Source organism: Arvicanthis niloticus, chromosome 17, assembly GCF_011762505.2.
Source record: "Arvicanthis niloticus isolate mArvNil1 chromosome 17, mArvNil1.pat.X, whole genome shotgun sequence".
NCBI classification, from domain to species: domain Eukaryota; kingdom Metazoa; phylum Chordata; class Mammalia; order Rodentia; family Muridae; genus Arvicanthis; species Arvicanthis niloticus.
In genome coordinates, this window is record NC_047674.1 from 2,374,753 (window position 1) to 2,399,023 (window position 24,271).

The following is a 24,271-nucleotide window of genomic DNA, read 5'->3' on the forward strand; positions in this document are numbered from 1 at the left end:
TTAGAGCACTCAGACGTATACTGTTGTTAGAGCACTCAGACGTATACTGTTGTTAGAGGACTCAGACATACACTGTTGTTAGAGCACTCAGACAAATACTGTTATTAACGCTCAGATATATACTGATGTTAGAAATTTAAATATTTCTCTCAGTATAGAAAACAGCCCCCTGAAAAACTTAAATGCAGAATTACTATATGACCCAGTAATTCTACAACTAGGTATATAGCAAACAAACAAACAAAAAGTCTATATTACAAAAGAATGAAAAGCATCCACAGTAGCATTCTTTGTACAATTTCAAAAGTTGAAAGTTTTATCATAAAAATTTATGATGATGTGATATTGCATGAAGATACTAAAGTTTATGAGATGATGAATAGACACATGATGCGAAAAATCTATGTAATAAAATAGCATTCAGCCTGGAAAAGAATTAAATATTGCCACATGACAAAACATGAATAAACCTTGAAAGTATTCTAGTAAGAGAAGAAAGTGAAATATAAAAACCTGTTGCTAGATGATCCTGTGCATGTGAAAGGCCTGGCAAGAGGCATAATCACAGGATGAAATATCAAGAAACGGGGGATGTAGGGACTGAGGCTATCTTCTAAGGGGTGTGGAGTACCCTTCTGGAGGACTAAACCATCAGAGCATCCAGTGGTAATTATTGTGCGAACAGAGGACGGGAAATAGGGGGTAAATGGAGGCAGAGTCCATGATGATGCCTGCAGTTCAGACTCCGGAGACCGCCATCAAAGTGCAGGTCTAGCTTTACTGTTTGTTACACAGGCTTATAGATAGCTTTGTAGCCAACTGGGGTATGTTTATATATTCAAGGGCAAGTCAAGGCACAACAGGATTTTAGCAGAATCTGGCTCGCCTGTTCATGCCTGTAGGGGAGCATCCAATGCCCCATGGAGATTTCTGTGGAGGAACCAGCAGCCTGACCTCAGGTCATTTGTGTTATCTCACCAGGAGGCCGGGAGCTGTGCAGATCATACACTGTGTACAACATCAGGACTCCTCAAGGAGTCACAGGAGCCTGTAGTACATCACGTCTCTGTCCCACTTCTTCTTCCACATCCCCACAGATCCACAACATAGCAAACAAACTGACGCCTCTGATGAACATGGGAGAACATGAATTTTGCGTCACGTGAAGTTTATCACAAGAAAACAAACCATGTACTAATGTGGCTAGTATATAGGGCTTGTCTGTATACGAAAAGATATCTAACATAATCAAAAAATTTTAAGTTATGATAAAATCGTCTCTAAATAGCTATTCATTTGTAGGTTCCCAAGTTTATTATGTGCCACAATCACATTCACATTAAAACTCAAGCCCTTGGTCAGCATGTGCTTAGAAGGGAGCAGGCAGCACTCAGCAGGAGAGAACAGCTCCAAGTGGTCGCCTGGCGTATTTCATGCTTGAACATATAGATGTTAAAATAGATAATTCATATTCTACTATGCTCCACACCATGAGAAGCCAAACTGAAATTTTAATATTAATCTAGTCAAGAAATTACTTTCATTATCAAATGTCCTTTACAATGGAAATACAAGCTTACACATTTTAAGAACACAGATACAGTGATAACTGTTATAAAAGCATCATTTCCATGACTAACACTGTTTACACTATGCTTCTAGTAAGGTTCTAAAGTCACAAAGAGCCCATTAGAAACATGCCCCACAAGGTACCTGTAAAACGCTGGCTCCTTTACCATGTTTGCCACAGCAATTCCAGTGTCCACACACAGCATGGGCTCGCATCATCTCACACCCTCAGCAGACCTTAGAATGGTAGATTATTTTGAAAAGTCCTTCACCCAGCCCTCATTATAGAACGCTGTGAAAACTGTTCTACTTCATCAATACTTGATGTAGCTGATATCTTACTGTGCCTAGTAAACTTTATAACAATGGAATATGTATGGAAAGTGTGTGTATTAATCGTTCAATACTACCTACAGTTTCCACCATCAAGTAGTGGCCTCAGAATATCCATGGACAATAAAGGAGGTCTATTGCAAAAAAGCTATTTCTATCCTCCCTATTTTCCTGGAAGTATACTATATTCCTATGTAAACAGAGTCCTGTGCATACAAACAGTTCCTGTTTGTGAACATAAACATATAACCGGAAAAAGCAAAACAATGGTCACTACGAGACAGCACCTAGTTAATTCCACTTACTGATGAAGAGCCGAGTACCGATTTTGGAGACTTAATTATCCCAGCAATTGAATGACGAATAGATTCAAATTTGGATAGTCTCTCCTTTCTCTCCTGGAAGTAATAAGAAGCAGCCGTAAGTAGCAGAAAACCATTGAGTGTTTACATTTTACTATCTAGGTATTTGTTCAAAGCTCAGTTTTCTAACTATGTCAAATATAAACTTCCTAACCTAACCAACACATGTAAATGTAAAGCATTCTGCCCTTCTGGTCCCTCAATATAACTTTTTATTTGGGAAAAAATAAGGAAAGTCATACAGATGAAGGAAAGTCAAAGAAAAGCAATTAATTATTAAATAATAGGTACATAAAGAAAGAGGCATAGCTCTAAGAAAACAGCATAGGTATAGACACTCTAAAGTAAACAAAACTAAAACACACTTGTGAGTTTTCCACAAGAAAACACTGGAGGAAAAAGAGCCACGTCAATCATGTACCATGTCAATCATGTACCATGTCAATCACGCTGTAAAGACATGAATATTGTAAGCCAAGTTACATTTCCACAGGACTCACTTGGCAGTGACCACAGGGAAGGACGGAGCAGGTAAAACATCAAAGAAGGGAAGCAGAACTCGCTGAGAAGCCAGTCAGTCTGCACTTCTCTTTCCATGTACATTTCTGAGTATCACACACCACAACAGAGAAAAACATTCTAGCATTAAGACTTTCAGGTCTAATTTACCAGTGCAGAGGAATGAAGTGAGCAAGTGTAGGCAGCAAGACTTAGAAGAAGGAGCACGACAAGGAGAAGAGACAGATGGGCTGGGAAGAGTGCACAGATCTGTGTAGAACTAGCAGGTAGCCCAGGAGTGCTGCACATCTCAGCCTCTGGCCAGTAGCAGACACAGAACAAGAGAGCAACACTGGCCATAGGGTACCATGAGGTCTGCTCAGCAGGAGGGCTCAGTGATGCTTTGCACTGCCCACCTACTCACTCACTCACTCACTCACTCACTCACTCACTCACTCACTCACCAACCGTCTGTCTCCAGAGTCTACTCTGCTGTCAACACTGCAGTTGCTGCCCCTCGCTGCCCCTCTCTACTTGACCACCCCGCTGCTTTTACTTCTCCTAAGAGCAGCAGGCCAACAGTTCTAAGTAGTCTATAAAAATATTAATATCCATCATTTGGAACAATTTAAGAGAATCTAACAGAATAGGTAAGGTAATTTCTCCATTTTCAACATTAGTGTGCTAACTAAGGATTTCATGTAAATCACTGTTTGTACATCAATTTGATCATATATAAGACTGAGAAAAGTAATACAAGTTTTGTTTAGAGTTCCAAGTGAGGAGAAGCTGGCACTTTGAAGATACACGTATTTTATGTAATGTACTTTTAGGGAAACACATCATTCCCACTGTGCAAACAATGATCCCTTTAGGAATGTGAGGACCTGCTATATAGCTTCAACTCAAATATGAAATACAAATATTTCAAAAAAGAAAAAGAAAAAAGAAAATCCTACTTGAGGGCCTAAGACAAAGAACACTGAAACACAAAAACATAGCAAGCTCTGGAAAAGCATGTCTGTACTCAGGGTATGTTCTGTTGTTTCCTAAGTCTGCAGCAGTAAAAGCTGATTTAAAAGAAACCACAGCCAGGACACAAGGCCAGCTGCTGGGGGGTCCAGCGTGCATAGCTGTGTGCAGGATGGGGGAGAGTGCATGCACTGGAGACCACTTCACTGGCTGGGTTTCCACTCCCCAGAGAAACCTGAGCTTTCCCCCCTTCCTTTCTGGAATGTCTGTCTGCTCTGAGCAGCTGGAGAGGTCACCTTGTGCAACTGCTGACTGAAACATGCAACGGAAATGCTAATGTCACCTGTACAGCAATGACAGTGTCACAAAAAAACCAGCAGGCACTTCTGCAGTGCCTGTATGCTGTTCCTCTGGGCGGTGTTCTTCATGAGCACACTAGAGTGTTCTTCCAGAATGTAAGTACTAAAAACCCTAGAAGAGGAAGCCTTTCGTCAAAACTCTCAGCCATTCCCTCGGGGTGTTAATATATATTATACCACAGGATTATACCACAGGTTAGAATTATCTAACAAATCAATCAGGTGTGAGATGAAAATGACTTCAAAACCTAGTTTCCTGACATTAAGTCACAGAGTACAAGGATACAATCTGGAAAAGCAGACTTTCTAAAGTTTAAAGGCATTATTTAGACAGACTGATCTAAAACTATATTAACGAGCATGGTAATAGCACCTTATAGTTTACAGATGAACGGGACTTACACATTATTCTAGCCAGTGTCTGCTCACTCGATGCTCAGATTTCCAGGACTGAAACGTCAAATTCATTCGCCAAGCTCCTGTCTATGTAATATCATCTTTAAATTATAGTTTATCCGTAACATATCAGACTGTGCTGAATTTACTGGCAGGCTGATTTTTACAGGCAAGAATTAAATGGCTATTTAAAAGAATCATTTAAAATTCAAACCAAAATCATTTCCAAAGGCACGGTGACGTGTGTGTGTGTGTGTGTGTGTGTGTGTGTGTGTGTGTGTGTGTGTTCAGCTGCTGATGTGAAGGCCAGAGCATTTACTTGCCCACCTCACATGAGGACAAGATGGAGAACTTCTTCCACAGAAGACAGGAGAGCAGATCACCTGGCAAAGCTCCTCCCAGTGGAGGAAAGCAGGGGAAGGCAGTACTATGAAAACACATCTCATGTCATGAAGATTCTGATGAGAAAAAACAACCTTGACAGCCAGTTCCGCATGCAGAATTAGTTTCACATTTCATTTAAGAATAGGTTTTCATAGTGTGAAATTAAGTAAGTAAATGAAATAAGATCTTGATCGCCCTGGGTCAGAGTCACACAGGCACACACCACAGGCACTTCCCTGTTGACTTATATCAAAGAATTTAATTTTTAAAAGTAGCCATTTAAGAGGCTACCTTTTAAATCAATCGCCATAGATACAATGCCCTGACTGCATCCATAACTGTATGCACTATAAATATAACTAGACTCCTTCATATTAATGCACCTGTTGTCATCCATTATTGATATATTTAACCTCTATATGAAACAATACATAAATTGCCTAAAGCGTCATCATAACCTTCTATGTCTGACTCAAGGTATAACAGGAATGCCACTGGTGGCCTGCTGAAGCATGAGCAGAGGCAAAAAGGGCAAGAATTAGGGTTTTGTAAAATCAGAGCCCACACCAAATGGCTACAGAAGGAAAGATTAGGCTCTCCTGCTGAAGGGAAGAAGACTGTCCAGACGTCTGCCCAGGTGACAATGCTATTCTCAGCCTCCCTCTCCAGCAGTGACAGGGAAGGATCTAGACTAGAAAAATTTCTGCTACCAAGACCCTTGTCACTGTGATGCATCAATTCTGATAAAGTACAAACATTGTCGGCCACAGTCACTGCCACAGAGACCAGTCTTATTCTGTCCCCAGAGGCCCTCAGCACAGGATCCAAGGAGAAGAAAAGTCAACTCTCAAGGTAGCTATGGGGACACATTTTTGTTCATAATAAGACGTTAAAATAATAATCTAATATTATTTCCTACAGACTTCTGCAAACAAATCTAATTATATTCTTTAAAGAGGCAAGCCTCAGTGGATGAAGTCAAACCTGAACACCTGATGAGTCAAGAAAAAGATGAAGACGGCTGTTCTAGAAGGCCAAGCTGAAGGCCATTCCTAGGGGCTCCTTGTTAAAGCAGCATGACATCTGCAGGAATGCTGCTGAGAAGCCCCTGCAGCTCCGGGAGGATTGCCTGAGAACTTCTGACATTGACAATAACTCCATAAGGAAATACTGTAGATATCAGAGTATCCTTGTAAAAGGAATACACTTATACATAAACAGTCTCCTGCAGATGAGGGTTTTTCTACGAAGAATGAAAAGTTCATGAGTTTCTGTTTCTGCCAGGGTTTAGAATTGAAGTATTAAAGGAGTTTTGGGATGCTTTGTTCTAACTGAAGGCACTGAAGCACTCAGGGCCTAGTCACTAAGAATGCTATGCTGGCTTCTGCTGCTTACATATTAAGGATCTTTATCTACTAAAGAAACACAGCTCATGTCAAGTATCTTCATATCCCCCAAGAAAATTAAGGCACAAATACACAAAGAAAAAGTCTGATGTTTTTAAAAAAAGACCTTACTGTAAAATAACAATGCTCTGGACACTGAGTGCTAAGCTGTAAAATGTTATAAATCATCTTTCTAACTTTCTTAATTCTATGTCATTTGTCTAAGTTGATGGCCCTGGGTAAGCACAGCTGCAAGAAGCTTCCTTCCTCCTTAACATCACATACAGGTCAAGCTCTGGTGCGTCTTCTCCAAATATGTAGCCCAAATCACTGACGACTACAACGACGACGATGATGATTCCTCAAAACTATTATATTTAAAACAAATGTGGACATATAGTATAGATAGAAACAAAGATTGCCATATGGCTCTCTCTCCCTCCATGTGCATAGTGAGTGACACAGCACTGGTGACTTGCAGTCACCAGATGAAATGAGGATTTGCTCTTGCTCTGGTAAGCTCAGTTTTCCCCATCACAGCATAACATAGGAATGCCACTGCCAGAAACTCCGTCTGCACTTGGCCTATTCACTCCTCCCTCCCCCAGGACACTCTGGAGAAAGGGCCCAAAAGTATGAGATGCATTTCAAGCCCTTTCCTGAGGAACAACACCCTGGTCCTACAACGTAAGTGTCGACAACTTTGCTAAGTATAAGTTTGTTTTTTTTAAATATAATTATTATGAATTAACTTGTCTAGAGTCAGTGTAACCAAGATTTTGTTTTTAAAACATCTAAGGGACATGTTAACACAGTAAATTCTTCTACTTCCCTAAAGGAACAATGAAACAGGGAACACAGAATCCTGAGGGCAGACTGCAGCCCAGTCATGCGAGGCTCTGAGTCCAAGTCTCCTTGAACTGAGTTAGAAGCAGTTGTGAGCTCCATGTGGATACTGGGAACACAATTCAGGTTCTCTGCCGGAACAGGAAACGCTCTTAACTATTATGCTAGCTGCCCAGCGCTTTCATGCCTCATCTTCAGGTTTTTGAGAAACTATTTTCCATAATGCCTAAGGCTGGGAATATAGCTCAGTGGTAGAGAACTTTCCTACCATGCATGAGACTCTGTGTTTAGTCATCGCAAAATGAACAAACAAATAACTAGTAAACAATGAAAACTTAAAAACAAAACAAATCTGTTGAGCACTCCAGAGGGGAGAAAGTATGTTAAGGCCTGAGAGACTCAATTGGAGACTAGTTTTCCAACAGTATAAAAATGATTCCAGTGAATGAGGACCCAGAGAAATCTGTGAAGTGCCAGGGTTTCTCAAACTTAGATGAAGGTTGAGGGTGGATCAGGAGAGAGCAGTCCCTTCAGGTATCTGCATATTCTTTATAAGACTGCTGTAAGAATACAAGCTTCCAACCTCTCCATATCCTCACCAACACTATTTTCTGTTTCTTGATGACAGGCATACTGGTTGGTGTGAAAGGTTACTTGCTTCATTTCTGAAGAATGAGTTCATTGAAAGTGAAATTCAGTGGTAAGATGGGTTTTTCGAGCACACTGTCTTCTAACCTTCATTGTTTCTGGTAAAAAGCCTTCCATCTCCCTGATCTTCCCTTCTTTGTCTGCTCTATTACTAACAAGCCCATCTAATGAATCTCAGTCCCCATATACTTTCCAGCAATGCTATTGTTATAGCAGTACAGTGATGCTGAATGCTCCATCTTCCCACACCCATTGTCCACCCTTTGTACTGAATCCTTTTTGAAACAGTGATACTGAACGCACCATCTGCTCATTTCACTATCTGGGTCATCTGTCTGTCTATGTTATAAATAATGAGTTACAAGCCTTTTGAGCATGTCATATAATCTTGCATTATTGCCAGGAAACCTGCATAAAAGAACAGGAGTCTGAGTTCAATATTTACCTAGAAAAAAAAAAAAAGCAAATCTATTCACTGCTCTTGCTGTCAAACTTGCCATGTTACAGCAATAGTTACTAAGCAGGGCCTAGATCTGTTGAAGTTTTAGTTTGAACTGATGATCAGTCCCTTACATCACTAAGGAAAAGTCTTTTAGACTCAAGTACCCACTGTGAGGGGTCACGGCACCACACACTATCTTAGCCACAAGCTCAAAAGTCCTCCCTATTATAAGTTGTCTTGGTCATGGTGTTTTATCACAGCAACAGAGAAACAACTAATACTCTTGGGGGGGGTGGTGAGGGGAGAAGAAACAGAATTGAGGTCAGGTAAGAAGATGGGAGGGAAGGGGGCACTTCAAAGATATTCTTGTTCCACTCGAAGGACTCTTCTTCTAATCTGTCCCATGGGCCTAAACACTGTCATTACAAATAAATCCTATCTGAGTATAAGTAACTGCAATTCTACTGCTGTCATAATCACAGCACAGGAAAAATTTTGTCAGCTAAAAATATCAATTATAACATGCAATACCTGAGAATATGCCATTATTTTTTGAGGGTGATGAAATGTCGGTGTTAACAAAGTTAGATATCAAGGTGAGACTGTTCTACACTATTCAGGTTGTCCCTAATCCAATGTCATTACCCTCAGAAGTTGGCAGACAGAACAAGAGAAGCCAGTAGGCTATGAGGATGAAACACATTGGTGTGCTCTGTCTAGGAGGCAAAGAACAGCAAGGATTCCAGCAGCCACCAGAGGCTGAGAGAAGTAGAAGCAGGTTCCCCACAGAGACAGAGGAAGCACTAACCTAGTACACTGCTCTGCAGCTTCAGACTTTCCCAACACTGAGAGAGACATTTCTGTCCTCGGTCAAGTTTACAGTAATGTGTTACACTGTCAAGAACACTGATTTAAGGTGACAAAGAATAATCACTGCACATTTGTCTTAGAAAGCAATCACTGACTACACAAAAAAGTCACCCTTTTTAACAAGTCAAAAAAAAATTGTTCAAGCCGAGCGGTCCCAGCACTTGGGAGGCAGAGGCAGGTGGATTTCTGAGTTCGAGGCCAGCCTGGTCTACAGAGTGAGTTCCAGGACAGCCAGGGCTACACAGAGAAACCCTGTCTCGAAAAACCAAAAAAAAAAAAAGATAAAAGAAAAGAAAAAAATTTGTTCAAATGTGACATTGTTCTCACAAATCTATACAAAATTAAAGTAATTGTGTTTGTGTGTGTGCACATGTATATGAATGTGTAATTTGTCTTTTACTTCTATCCACATTTTAGAAAATTATCTCTTAACTGAAACAACACTTTGCCTCAAAATTTACTGCCAACAGTATCTTGCAGTTGGAAAGACAGATTTCCGCAGCAGGAGCCTTGATCATTCCAAGAAATTCGTAACAATATTCATAACCCCTACAAGGTCACTGGGTTATTAGCCAGTGGCACAGGAGCAAGAACACTGATTCTTTCTCTGCCTTGCTTGCATCATTTTCACACGAATCAGCATGGTTTGCAGCTCTTGGATTTCAGGTTCCAATACTGTTTATGATGGTCTATCAGGATATAAAGAGTTTAAAGGCAACAAAGGGCTAAGGAGGTGGCTCAGTGTCCAGAGTACCTGTCTAACATGTAAGGTTAGGTTCAATCCCCAGTAACATGGATGGATGGATGGATGGATGGATGGATGGTAGGATAGATGGCAAGAGAGAGGGAGGGAAGGAGGAAAGGAAAAAAGGGACGAAAAAAGGAAAGAAGGAAGGAAGGAGTATCCAACTTCCAAGCCAAAAATAAGTAGTACAGTATTTGTGTATGCAGATAGGACATTACTAAAGACATCAACATTAAAAATAATTACAGAAATTCCTAATCAATAATTCCTCTCTCATCTATTACAATGTAATCATGAAATGAAACTCCATAAATCAGCAGCAGAAAGGACCCCCTACATCTAAGTTTTGATTTTTATAAAACATGGAGACTGAAGGTGAAAAGATTTCCTCGGATGCTTATAAAATGGCAGAGCTAACTCTCACTCCCTGTCTACTGTCATTAGTTGGACTATATCCACAGAGTCAACCAATGACCAACATCAGTAATTCAGTCAAAAATTAGTGGGAGGGGAGGTAGATGTGCTTTAATTGTTATATTTGAAACTTTTAATCACAACTTATATTCTATACAAAACTATGGTTCACTTACACCTAAAATGATCTTCAATACCACAATTCAAAAATATGGCAGAGACAAAAAGGGATAAATGAGTTTTGTGATTATAAGAAGCAAGAGGATGGCACTATGAAAGCACACACACAGGAAGGACAATTTTGTAATGGAATGGCAAAAGATCATGTTAGAAATGACGGAGGACACCCTCCCATTAAATAAATAAATAAATAAATAGCCAATGACAACCTCAGGAGCGGCTGTGCACACCTGCAAGGCCAACACTTGGGGAACGGGGCAGCGGCAGCAAGAGAGATCCAAGTGCAAGGCCATCCCTGACTACACATGGAGAGTCTGTCTCAAAAAGAATAAGCAATCAAAAAGATGAAACAGAAAAAGGGAGGCCTTTAAATAGTCACCTAAAAAACCTTGGATTCACATTTGAGAAATGCTTCATTCAATGCCTTTTACATCCATTAAGACAATAGTTAAGAGAGTCACCCACTGATCCTAAGTCCTGTCAGATGACAGTGCTAACACTGCAGGTGGTCAGCCTTCCCTGGGTGCTGACTGTGCACCAATGGCAAGCATGACTACCTTGTGCTGCACACCTTCTACATTACCATGGATCAGGTCCCAGTAAAAGCCTCTCTTACATATCAGAGAGCCAAAGATTATAGAGTGCTTCAGTAACGTCTCCAAGAACATAAAAATGAGTTCTTATTCAAAATACTGCTTCTCACAGTCAAATCTAAAGTGTACTATAAACCCAAAATTCCTTCCTAGACTTATAGGGTGAATATTTATAGAATTGAATCTACAATTTTAAAGATCAACTTTCACTGCTTCAGAAGTGTACCTAGAATATACAGATATAGGGAATGTTCTTTTGAGGCCTGAAAAGATATTAAATAGCTAAAAGGTATCTTAAACCTTGAATACAAATTGAGAATTTAAAAATATCTTACCTTCGAACTAAGCACAACTAATTAAATACTTCATTTGGACATATCTTTTAACAGATAGTCTTCATAAAACAAACTGTAGAATCCCTATCTTCTGAAATACTTGCAAGTGAGCATTGTTTGATTTTCTTGTGAACTGAGGTATTGCAGACTGCTATGCAGTCTTTTCTGTCTGTATTTTGTACCTTTCCTAACTCTCATGTTTTTAAGGTACTCATGCTTTGGGACCAGGTAGTATTCTGGAAACAGTTTTAATCAACAGGCATCTTACAATTTTATTGTTCTCTTAATTCACATAGAATCCATCATTAGTAGCTTTTCAATTATAGCAAAAACAAGCATGCTGAGGAGACCAGAGAAACACTCCCATCCACAATAACCTCAAAAAAAAAAAAAAATCTACAAATAAACATAAGCAAGGAGCTGAAAAAAGTCTATAATAAATATTTCAAATCTCTGAATAAAAAAGTTGAAGATGTCAGAAAAAGAAAGAAAAAGCAAACAAACAAAATAAACCTCCAATATTGTGAAAATGGTCATCCTACCAAAAGCAATTTATAGGTTTAATAAAACTCTAATCACAATAACATGCTTCATAGAAAAAAGAGAGAAAAAGCCCTAAATTCATATAGAAGCACAGAAGACCCCCAAATAGCCAGAACAATTCTGAGCAAAAAGGTCATTTCTGGAGGGATTAGTGCTCCGGGTTTCACGCCACACTGCACAGTTACAGTAATAAAATCAGCATGGTACTGGCACAGAAATAGACAAGTAGATCAGCGAAATAAGACAGACCCAAGCACATCTGTGTAAGTGCAGCCATCTTGAACAGCTACTGTGGTAATCTGAATAGGATTGACCCCTCTCCCCACAGTCTCTTATATATTTAAATGCTTAATCTTCAGAGAGTGGCACTATTAGAGAATCACTAGAAAGATTAGAAGGTGTGGCCTATTGGAGAAGGGTGGTCTTATTGGAGGAAGTATGTCATTGAGAGTGTGAGCTTTGGGGTTTCAAAAGCCCACACAAGGCTTACTTGCTCTACTCAGCTACTTCTCCAGCACCACATTGCCATGACTGCTACATACTCCCCACTGTAATAACAGACTAAGCTTCTCAAACAGTATGCAAGACCCAGTTAAATGTGATCCTGTGTAAAAGTTGCCTTGGTCATAGTGTCTATCCACAACAATCGAACAGTGACAAAGACAGCAACAAATGAAGAAGAAGAGGAAGAAGGAGGGAGGGGAGGAAGAGAAAGAGGATGGGGAGGAGGAGGAGAAGTAGAAGAAGCAAAAGAAGGAGGAAGAGAAATAGGAAGAAAAGGAAGAAGAAGGGAGGGAGGGAGGGAGGGAGGGAGGGAGGGAGGGAAAGAGTAGAAACCACCACTGTCAGACATAGCCATTGTTTGATGAATGAAGATGAATGAGCAGAAGTTTAAAACATTTCATCTACAAGAAAGTCTACAATCACTGAAAGAATAATACAGGAAGCATTAAAGGATTACTTTCAGTATTATGTTACAAAGAATAAGTAAGAGTGGGCATTCTTTAAAAAGAAGTTGCTTAACCAAATGAGATTTCAGGCCATAATTTGTAAAATGCTGAAATGTCAAGCTATATGAGCGTAAGAGCAGAGTTAACCTCCCAATCACGATGGATCTCCAGCAGAGCCTTCAGTGCCAGTGTCAGTGGAGCAACAACAGCCCAAGGTGCTGTGTTAGCACAAGAAAACTACATCGGACCAGTCCTACTTCCCAGGCATTGATAGCTCTGATTAAAGGAACAACTCCTACCTAAAATCAGCTCTTCTCAGCTACTGTGTGCTCTATGCTAATTTAAACAAATAACTGGATGCATCATAAAAACAACATCACAGAGTAAAAACCGAAGCCACAACATCTCTCTAAAAAGAAGAAGGTAAACTTTGACTGTATGGGGATGTAAGCCCCTGTGATCAGTCCAGGAGCAATGTCTGCTCAGACCGTGCCAGTGTCACTCTAGATGTTTGTCTCAGTGAAGACAGTGACATAGGACTGAGGGAAACAATGAGGAATGTTCAAAAGGGTACTCACGGACCTATCATATACCCAAACTCTGACTACACTCATGCCAGAAATAGTTAACACAGATAAATCATTGTGGGTATGCATGAAATTTCAGAGAAGAAAATCCAGTATGTGTTTACTTTGTTAAGCTGTTGGAAGATTTCATTTCAGTGTGTACTTCTATGCTAAACATCTTTCTGAGGACAGTGGTTGAAAACTATTAACATAGCAACCGTTATTCTGCTTTATAAAAAACACAAAGTAATAAAATACTAATTTTTAAAATTTCTACTGTTTTTTAAATGTAGTAAAACAGATACAAAAAATGAAAACAAAAACAATTTCACAAAATAAAAGACAAAAAATTATATTTAAAGCCAATTTAACATATAAAGAACAAAATGCAAATATAAAATATCAAAGACAAAAAATATACAAAAATTAAGCATAAAAGAGTAAGACCTATTTTTAACGCTAAAGAGTGACTTAATTATGTCATCAGCTCTTTATAATATCAATATCTGGGAAGTCAGAGATGATGCCTATACAGGTTGATGACAGGTTGAGTGTACAGGACAATCTCAAAAGATTTTATTATCCTCTAATGTTTTTAATGAATACATGAATTGAGAACCATAAAATCCATGCACTCAGTGATGACTATTTATAAATAGTATTACCTAATAACAATACAATTAATTAGAAGATAAGCCAAGTATTCCACTGAGTAACATTAAGGCAGAAATTGTGTATCTGTTTTCATTCTTTTCAAAGAGAAGTAAAAAAAACAACAGGCAGTGTCACATGATCACCGAGCATTCTCTTTTGGTTTTCTCATTCTTATTTCAAAGCCAGAATTTGTTTTTCCTAACATCGAAAATGTGGAAAAAACAAGCCTAGTACATCAGAGCTTTAAATAGAAAGTGCAAGCAGTTAAGTCTGAACTAAAATCAAACAAAAAAAAATGTTCATAAAACTCTGTATGAACCCAACAGATGTGGTACAGGGTACTATTCCTATCACCACAGAAATCATATGGTAAGTAGTGAAGACTAGCACTCCCACCCCCATCTCCTTGGCTGAGTATCTGGGTAGTAATGCTCAAAAAAGAAAAAAAGAAAAAAAAAAAAAAACCCCAAGAAACATAATCAAGATCAGATGATTACAAGGACTACAGGACTATGTCCAGGCCTGGTGCAGGACTGGAGTCACCTTCCTCCTTACCTGGTATCTCTGGATCTCTGATGAGGAAGGTTCAGGGCTCAACGGTATAGAACGAATTTTACAGAACTGGGGGTCAGATTCAGGCTCCAGCTCACCCTCACAGTGGGGACACTCCACACTCTGCTCCATCTCAAATCTTAACTAGAGCTAACAGTATGCACGCAGAAGTCAGTGTGTCCACAGATCTTCCTGTCTGAGACAAAAGCAAGACAGAAAGGCACAGGCCTTGATCTTCCATGTCAGTGTCTCCCTCTGTTGGCAGGGCACTGTACCAGTCAGCTCTGGATCAAAGGAACCATGCAGCCAACGACTGCTGAGGGGTTTTGTTTGGTTTCGTTTTCTTTGGAAATGCCCATGTGCATTAAATAAAGACCCATTATCTAAGACACAGAGTACATTCTTATGATTTCAATAAAATAACTTATTTTCGTCCTCTACAACATGCAGAGGTCTTCCAACTGAATAGGTAGGTACACTCCAAAACCACTGGGAACTCTCCAAACCGTCTTGAAACAAACCTTCATGGACAGCTGGGCAAGGAAGCTTGCTTTCAATCACCTTCTGTAGTTTTATGTTGAATTATAAGTATAATTCTCTAACACTTCATAACTCTTCTAATCAACGTAAGAGAATAAATTATGTTCAGATGATCACTAATGTCTCATCAGATTTCAAATTTCCTTATGGCGAGAACATACTGAACTTGGTAGTATATGGTGAGGAAGGAGTGTGGGAAGAAAGCAGGCTTGGAATATTCAAAGCCATGAAGTACAGGCTGTACAGAAAGTTCTTGTTCAATATTCGATTCCAGTGTGTGGTGACTGGATTGTGAAAGCACTACATACAACAATTAAAGACCACAGGGTGTTCTTGAAGCACACGCATGGCACTCTTCTTGTGCGTGCGTGTGTGTGTGTGTGTGTGTGTGTGTGTGTGTGTGTGTGTGTGTGTTTTCAGACCCACTACAGAGCCATGGCTGGCTTGAATGCTTATAACCCATTGCTTCTGCCAGGAGAGCAATAAGTTTCCACGTGTGCATCACCACCCTTGGCCAGAACAAGGTTTTAAGTGGAATAAAGTTCTTACGTCTCCATGGAAACAAAGCAGGAAAACAATTTAAAGGCAATGGAGACAGGTCTTGGTTTCAAAACTTACTTGCATCGTAATTCTGACATAAACATTTCTCCTTTAAATGTTCATATTCTTTACAATTTAACATACTTGAAAGAACTAAGGCCAGGCCTGGAGGCACATGCTGGCAATCCTGCCATTTGGTAGGAGTGGAGGAAATGTGAGTCCAAGGGCAGCATGTGTCACATTGTCACATCCTACCTCAATCAAAATAAAGTCTCATTTCTGCCCAATTCCACTAGTTGTCTGTGTGTCCACTTTTTCACTTTGTTGTACATACAAACCACTCATGTTTATATCATGCCTATCACAAGCTTCTCATTTTGTATTCAAATGCTGATTTCATAAAGTTTTACATTAATAAATAACAGTAGGAAACTGGATAGAAAGCTTCTTATGACCTAGCACTGTCCTGGCTATGAGCATCCTTCCACTGAACCCCTCCTCACTGGCCCTCCAACACCGGTTCCACCTCATAGCTGAGTTTACAGATGCTCCAGCTGAGGCACACAGAGGTTACCTAACTTCCCAAGGTCACGCCCTCAGTAAGAAGCTGGGTCAGGACTGAAATTCAAAGCACTCTAGTGCACTTCTGTAACTTCACTTCTCAGGTTAGGCCCCTTACCCAAAGCACTGTTCCCAGAAGGAAGTGTCCAAATATTCTACTTTGACGAATTCTCGTCTGCTTAAGTGAGGAAAACTCAGGGAACACTACTAATATTTCTTGATATTCTTTGTTCGTCTCACATTTTTCTAGCTCATTTTAAACAAGTAAATTTGACTTCTATATCTGAATAAATTTACTTACATTTTCCTATCTTTGTTGCTTACTTACAGCTTGGTTCTATTCATTTATTCTTTCAGTATTCACTGAGGATTTACTAGTTGCCAGGCATTCACCAAGGCTCACAAAATCACAAAATTTTAAATCTGGAAACAATCTTGGAGATAAAAATAAATGAAAATTAATATTTACAGCCAGAAATATAAACCTAAAGCAGCTATATTTGATTCTTAGTTTACTCCCGGCAGTAGCTAAGTCTGTCATTTCCCTTTGCATCATGTCTGCCCTCGGTTCTGTTTTCTGTAAGTAGAATTTGAAATCATGTACACTGCTAAGCAGACCCTCTTTCAGATTATGTATAAAGACAGTAATCATATGGATGATACACTAGCTTCCAGTTGCTAAAACAAAGGCCATAGGTGTAATGAGTTAGGAATCTATAATTTCACATTTCTGAAGGTTACGCATTGTTTTCCTTCTAAATCTAAAAATGTTTGGGGGCCATGCTAAAAGTGTATTTCCTATTCCAACGGTAACCTAACACACCATAACATTCAATAAATATTCCTGTCAATCTCTTTTCTAAAACCCAAGTAGACTGCTCTCTGGATACTGTTGTCTTTGCAGAGACTCTGGAAACAGTCAGGCATGATTCTGTTGCTGAAAAATGACACCTTTCCCTTAGAAAAATACACTATATAAATATCCAATGACTCTTTCTTACCAAAAGTTCTAACGCCAGTCCAAAATGTAAAAAACAAAAAAATATATATTTAATTGCTGAGTCTACATAGCAAATCCTATGAAAGGCAGAGCAAATAGCAGTAAATAAAATGAAAGTGACTGTCTTCTCAAACTAAATTTGGGCATAAATAGGTATTATGGAGAAGAATATACAAAACACACACACATACACACACCTAAACAAGTAAGTTAACACATACATCAATATACATATTAGTGTATAATCCATGAAAATGGTAAGACCTGCTGACTATTTTGTCAACAAAAAAATGGTAGTTATAAGTACTGTTGCAGTAATTAATGGTAAAGACATAGGAGCTGATACCATGGAAGGAAAGACAATGGGCATCAGGGACAATGATGGGGGTAGATTATGCAGGGCCAGAGTAGGCTCCTTATAGCTATGAATTCTGAGAAATCTCTTAAGGGAATAGACTTTGAAATGCAAACTGAAACTATTTAGGGATGCCAGTCAGATAATGAGAGGGAGAGACAGACAGAAAGAGAGAGAGACACGGGGGGGGGGGGGGGGCAGGCTGATAAGGATGCATAGGACTCATCCACAGCTGGTGGGTGGGCAAACTGATACAGCCACCAGGAAAATCAGTGTGGTGGCTCATCCAAAAACTAGATCCACCCTCTAACCCTGACATATATACCATTTGCTGGGCATATACTCAAGGACTCTGTCCAACTGCAGAGACACATGCTCATCCATGTTCATCAGTAGTTTATGCACAACAGCCAGAAACTGGAAATAGCCTACAACTACTGAATAGATAATGAAAACTCCTATACTATAAACTGTAGCATGCTATTCAACTGTATAGAACTGAGACTTGCATATTAATGGATATAACTCTAAAAATATATTGAGTGAGGTAATTTTAGAGCCATAGCACCAAACATCATATGTTCCCACTCATGTGTAGACCTTAGTATGAAACCTTCAGCTTTTGTTTGTTTGTTTAACTTGTAGTCTCCATGGAATCTAGGAAACTGAAGAGGGGTGGTTGTGGAGGGAAGCAGACCTTAAGAGAAGAGGAAGCAGTGAGCAGATGTGACGTGAAGAGGGAAGGAGGACAGTGAGAAGCAGGTTAGGAAGAGAGAGGTGAAAAAGTAGGGAAGAAAACATGGAACATAACTACCACTAAAGATCTTTGGAAAATCCGTGTGGAGAACTATTTGTGAGCTTCTTACATATTACTTTTCATACTAAAAGAGTTTAATGGGAATTACCCTTCATAAGGGATAGGTATCTTCCATAAGCCATAGACTCATATAAAAAGGCAGTGCCAAGTGTCAATACACCCCTCAAATTGTTGAAGTCAGGATGAATTAGAGACCCCCTCCTCAAAATAAGTTGTTTTTCATTTCCATTGTTCTTCAACACCCATGAGAACATGATAATAAGGCATGACTGAGTAAGACATTACACACTGTTGTCAAAGGATATGAAGAAATCGCCTTCACAATATCACAGGGTAGCTAAAGGAGAAAGGCCACTAACCACTTTACCCAGCTAGGAACCCTGAAAGTTACAATAACCACTGGCATGCATGATACACCTATGGGTGCAACTGTGACACAACTGCAGTGGGAGTATATGGATTCTTTCTGCTGGATTTAAGGTCTGCTCCATAGGGGACCATTTGTCAGATACTGTACAGCTGACCAAGACTGGCTAGGATCCCAGGGGTGAAACTATTACCATTATTCTGTTAATTGGCATTAGTATCAAACTGTTCTCTATATTTGTATCCCTGTACTCATAGATTAGAAACTGCTACGGGTAACAGACAACAGTTAATGCAGACACCCAGAGCTGGAGCTAGTACACAGAATAAGTGTCTAGGAACACTCAGCCCTAAATGGAACCTCTTTGTCATACCCATCCTGCCAATCCTCAGGGAAGATAAGAGGGAACTAGCATCTTCTGGACAGGATAGGAATACTGCTCTCAGGAACTCAGTGGTGGCTACCTAGACAGACCTGGGCACACTCAAGACAATCACCATCCCAGCATGGAGTAGGGATCATTAGTCCTGGCTCAATCTGAGGATCTATCAACAATTGATGCCTTCAGGGAGAAGCAACAGGCTTTTCTTTTTCACAAGTGATTCCCTGAATGTCAGGCATTCTTCAATGGCTCACCTACATCCATAACCATAGATATAGTCAGAAATGTGAACTTGATACTAGTTAGAGATGCGCCACTGGAGGTCACATAATGAGACCACTCTACATAGAAAATAAAATGTAGGAAGGGCAAAGCAGCACACGGGGAGACTGGTAAATGGCTCCAACCATCTTTCGGTGGGTTTTACCTGTGTCATCCCAGTGGAGATGCTGACCAGAGGTTAAGTTGGAGTGGAATGTGCAGGTAATGTAACAGGAACTTGGCTGTGCAATGCATATGAGACTTGAAGAACACTGAATATTAAGTGAGTCTCCCACTTTGATTTTGGTTTGAAGAGTTGATTGAGGTGATGGATTATCCCATTTACATAGAAATGAAAGCCTGAATGACTAGCAAAATCCAGTTTTGGTATCTCACATTTAAAACAATCAGTTCAATTATGGAATGAATTGTTCAAGTTCTAAACCAGTATTCATAAATTAAATTTATTAAAATGTTTTAGCCATGAAATGAACTGCCATATCCTATATACGGACAACATTAGATGGAAAAAAATAATTTAAAATAAGAATAAAGTATTAGATCTTCATACTATAAAATTAAATAGCAGATAGTGTCCTATGGTAGCATGATAAAAACAGAAAGTCTCCACATACATTTCAAAACCAATATGCATTTGCTTTATTTTTTAAAAAAATAAGGTAACAAGATACATCAATTACAGATGTTTGGTTTTCTGACACTGAGCTCCACCTGCTGGTAATTTCATGACTTTAGTTATTATGCCATTAAAAAGACTACAGTATGTTAGTGCAGAATGTAGTCTTCAACATTAAAATAAGGTTTTTAAAAATTAGGAGATACTACAATAACATTTTCCTTTTAGTTATACATACTATTTAGTGAACTTATCCATATGCAAGGGAGATAGATATATCCTTCAAAGCAATTGTGTAATGTTTCCAGAACTTGCTGCTTCTAATTAACAAGGAACCTTATTTCAAAGAGGTTCCATAGCTTACCCTGTGGTCATACAGTAAAAGCTTAGATGCATTGTCAGACCCTCCAAGTACAACCAAGCCTGGATAAAATATAATTTTAACATTAGAAAATTAATGAATGTCCACAGTCTCCTCAAATTTAGAAGGTCTTCACAGAAATGTAACATGTCAGTACAACGTTTGAATTAAAAATACTACTGTGTAGCAAAGTGGTCACAACATGGCAAAGAGTTACTGAGGGTGTGAGCCGTTTTCTTAGCAACTTTGTTCAAATGAAAATCAATGCACTCTAATAGGAGGCTCTAGATGTCTCCAAGTGCTAATGAAGCAAATTCTTTATCAAATAATCTCTTTAGAAATTTAAATATTTCAACTGTGATTGATATATAAAAATTTGCTTAGAAAAGTTTTCCCTCCAAAATGAAACGTCTTCATAAAATAGCAAAATTATCTACAATTACTTATCTTTAAAATATACATTAATATATCTTAAAATATATATTAAATTGATTTCCTGCAAAGAAATCTTATTCAACAAAGAAATTCATAAAGTGAAATTATAACTAAATAGAAATGACACATTACATAAAATAATACATCACAGAATTGTAAGCCAAAGGTGAAAAATAAGACTGAAATTTTCCATTCAATCACCATCAGTAACAACATTTTTAAATCTGAACAATGGGAAATTAGAATAGTTTTATAGAACTAAGTTTCTACAAACATAAATTATTTTTAATACTAAAATATTCCCTCAAAATTTTTTGAAGATAACAAAGATATTCATTTAAAAAGAAAAAAGAAAAAGAAACTAAGGAATTGGCCAGTAACTATCCATTGTTCATTCAACTTGCAGCTAAGAGAAGTGGTACTGAAACAAAATTTGGGGCTTGGGTAGTTTTTGTCTAGCTTTGTTTTGAGACAGAATTGTGTGGAGGTATGACCTGGCCCTGAGTTCCTGAAACCATCATTACCATCTGAGAAGCAGCTGGGAGTGTCAGCCAGCACCACCGTACCCAGCCTAAGGGAAAACCAAAACACATCTGTGTTGTCCACTCCTCTACATGTAAACTATATTGTTAAATGAAGGATGTTGGCTGGTGCATTCTTTATGCTAAAGAGCTGATTCTGCGGTCATGGGTCTCTCTTCTACTGAGGGATTCTAGATTTTGTGTTAGAAAGTTTTATGAATCACATGCCTACATTAGCTGCTGTGGTATTATCAAGGGTCACACAGTATGTGTGAGACAGCTATCACACAACTGTCACTGTGAAAGCCTCTGCTACACAGTTTGTTAAGGCTAAATCCAATGAAACTTCCGTCTCCTGCAATGTGACATGCCTTCTTTCACTTAAGGCTGTGTGACTTCAGCTTCCATTGTATTTTCACCTTTGAGATGCCTACAAAGTAATGGCTCATGTAGTGTAAGAGCAGTAACCACACACTCAGGGCACAGTCTACCATAGTAACCACACACTCAGGACACAGTCTACCATAGTAACCACACACTCAGGACACAGTCTACCATAGTAACCACACACTCAGGACACAGTCTACCATAGTAACCACACACTCAGGACACAGTCTACCATAGTAACCACACACTCAGGGCACAGTCTACCATAGTAACCACACACTCAGGACACAGTCTACCATAGTAACCACACACTCAGGACACAGTCTACCATAGTAACCACACACTCAGGACACAGTCTACCATAGTAACCACACACTCAGGACACAGTCTACCATAGTAACCACACACTCAGGGCACAGTCTACCATAGTAACCATAACCACACACACAGGGCACAGTCTACCATAGTAACCACACACTCAGGACACAGTCTACCATAGTAACCACACACTCAGGAGACAGTCTACCATAGTAACCACACACTCAGGACACAGTCTACCATAGTAACCATAACCACACACACAGGGCACAGTCTACCATAGTAACCACACACTCAGGACACAGTCTACCATAGTAACCACACACTCAGGACACAGTCTACCATAGTAACCACACATGTAGAGCACAATCCACTACAATTTTTGTGTGGTCTTGATATCTGGTTACAATCTTTATTTTTCCTAGTTGTAATTTTGTATTTTGCTGAATTATACTGTCTTTAGTACCTCAAACAGTCTGTGGAATAAGGCAGGAAGCAACAGTTAATTAACAGTGGTTATAGCAAGACGAAAGCCTTGCAATGTGGAGTGTCACATGGCCAAAGCCATCAAAGGTCTGACTAAGCACTTAAGATACAGGCTGAGTCACCACAGCTGCAACATGCCCCTGTATCTTCACACTCCCGCCCGCAGCCACGGCACTGGACTGCCTTTCTTAGAAACGATAAACTGAAGCTCGGAGCAGCAGCACTTTCACAGCTCCATCCAATCAGCTAATGGACTCATGAACACTGGAACATTCCCATTTGCTAACCCCAAATCAAACTGCACGGCATGCTTGGCACACTGTCGCTGTTGTTTCTAGCTCAGGGAAATGGGAAAGAAGCAATATTCCCACAGATCAGCCAAGAAGCCAATAAGAAATGGAACACTTAAATTAGGTTTTCATATTCCTATAGAAAGGAAAAGGCCAGAACTTTTCTTAATGTGGGCAGACCAGGCGTTTTATTCTCCATCTACCAGAGCCTTAAGTACTTGCACTAATTATCCCATCATCATAAAAGCATAGTATGCCTTCCAAAATAGAAACAATTATGGTTTAATTCCATAGCGCAACTTTCTAAATTGTAATGAGCAACCACTAAATTAAAATGAGACCCCTAAATTGTACGCTGTCATCATATACTGGAAAGTGTGTAGGCATTAATTCCTGTTGGAAAGTTAAACGGCTGGTGAAAACTCTAAATCTACCTGTCTGTATAACACATTATACCTATATAATCTTACATTTCTTTAAAATACAGAAAACCCTCATGGTTTTAATTCCTAACATAGGGGTCTGCCTAAGAATCTTTCTAATTAAGTAAATTAATTGAGGAAATTTTTCTCATACTAGCACAAGTACACAAGTGAAAGATGACAGTAAATATTCACTGTATCATATAGGAAAACATGATCAAAGCCACAGAAGATCCCAGGTTTACTTAATCTTATTAGATATAATCAAATCCTTGAAAAGATAAAATAAGAAAATTTACTACAGTTAAATAAAGTCTATATAATTCTATCATACACAAAGCCAAAACAAAAAAACCTATCTCAGTGTTTTCGTGATGATCTGAATTCAGCTTAAGTCATCTAAGCATGAGTGAGCAAGACACAAGTCACCAAACAATTTTCTTCTCACTCGCACTAGGGCCTGATCAATGACAAAGATACTAAATGTTTTATGACCAATAAAAGGTTAATAACACCAAAATATATAGATTTGACACTGCTAACATAGACTATATCTGAAAACCAATGTTACAGTTTTGACAAATTTAAGTAACTATATATAAAAATATAAAGTCTACACTGCTTTGTAGCATTCCTTAACCCCATGAATGCCACAATAAATCATAGTATTTCAGATTCCTTTTTATTTTCTACTTTCCTTTCTGTTGCTGCAATAATAACACTATGAGCAAAACAACTTAGGGGAGGAAAACAGGTATGTGGCCTATCCCTCCAGGATGAAATCTACCACTGAAGGGAGGAAGAAACTGAAGCAGTTACATAAGCAGAACAGTGAGGAACGGTGCTTGCTGACTCACACCCTGGGGCACTTGCTCAGGCTCATGTTCAGCCAGATTCTGTATCTAGTGCAAGTCTACCTGCCTAGTGGTTGGGTTCACCAGCATCTATCAATAATCAAGACAATCCTCCACAGACATGCCCACGGGGCCATCTAA

The 24,271-nt window shown here is 39.2% G+C and overlaps 1 protein-coding gene across 7 annotated transcripts in view; it reads right to left on the reverse strand.

Annotated features, from left to right (window-relative positions):
* The window catches only part of Fer (FER tyrosine kinase), a 287,416-nt gene that overhangs the window by 167,721 nt on the left and 95,424 nt on the right, over nucleotides 1-24,271 (reverse strand). For 4 of the 7 annotated variants that reach the window (XR_013104566.1, XM_076914665.1, XM_034521355.2 and 1 more), the window contains one exon: nucleotides 2,208-2,300. Coding sequence is in view for 5 of the 7 variants with exons in the window: in XM_076914665.1 (XP_076770780.1) it covers nucleotides 2,208-2,300 (93 nt within the window). In the remaining 2 variants the exon portion in view is untranslated. Of the gene's footprint in view, nucleotides 1-2,207; nucleotides 2,301-14,599; nucleotides 14,793-24,271 lie in introns of those variants that run through there. The other 3 variants (XM_076914668.1, XM_076914667.1, XR_013104567.1) reach the window with 2 other exon arrangements.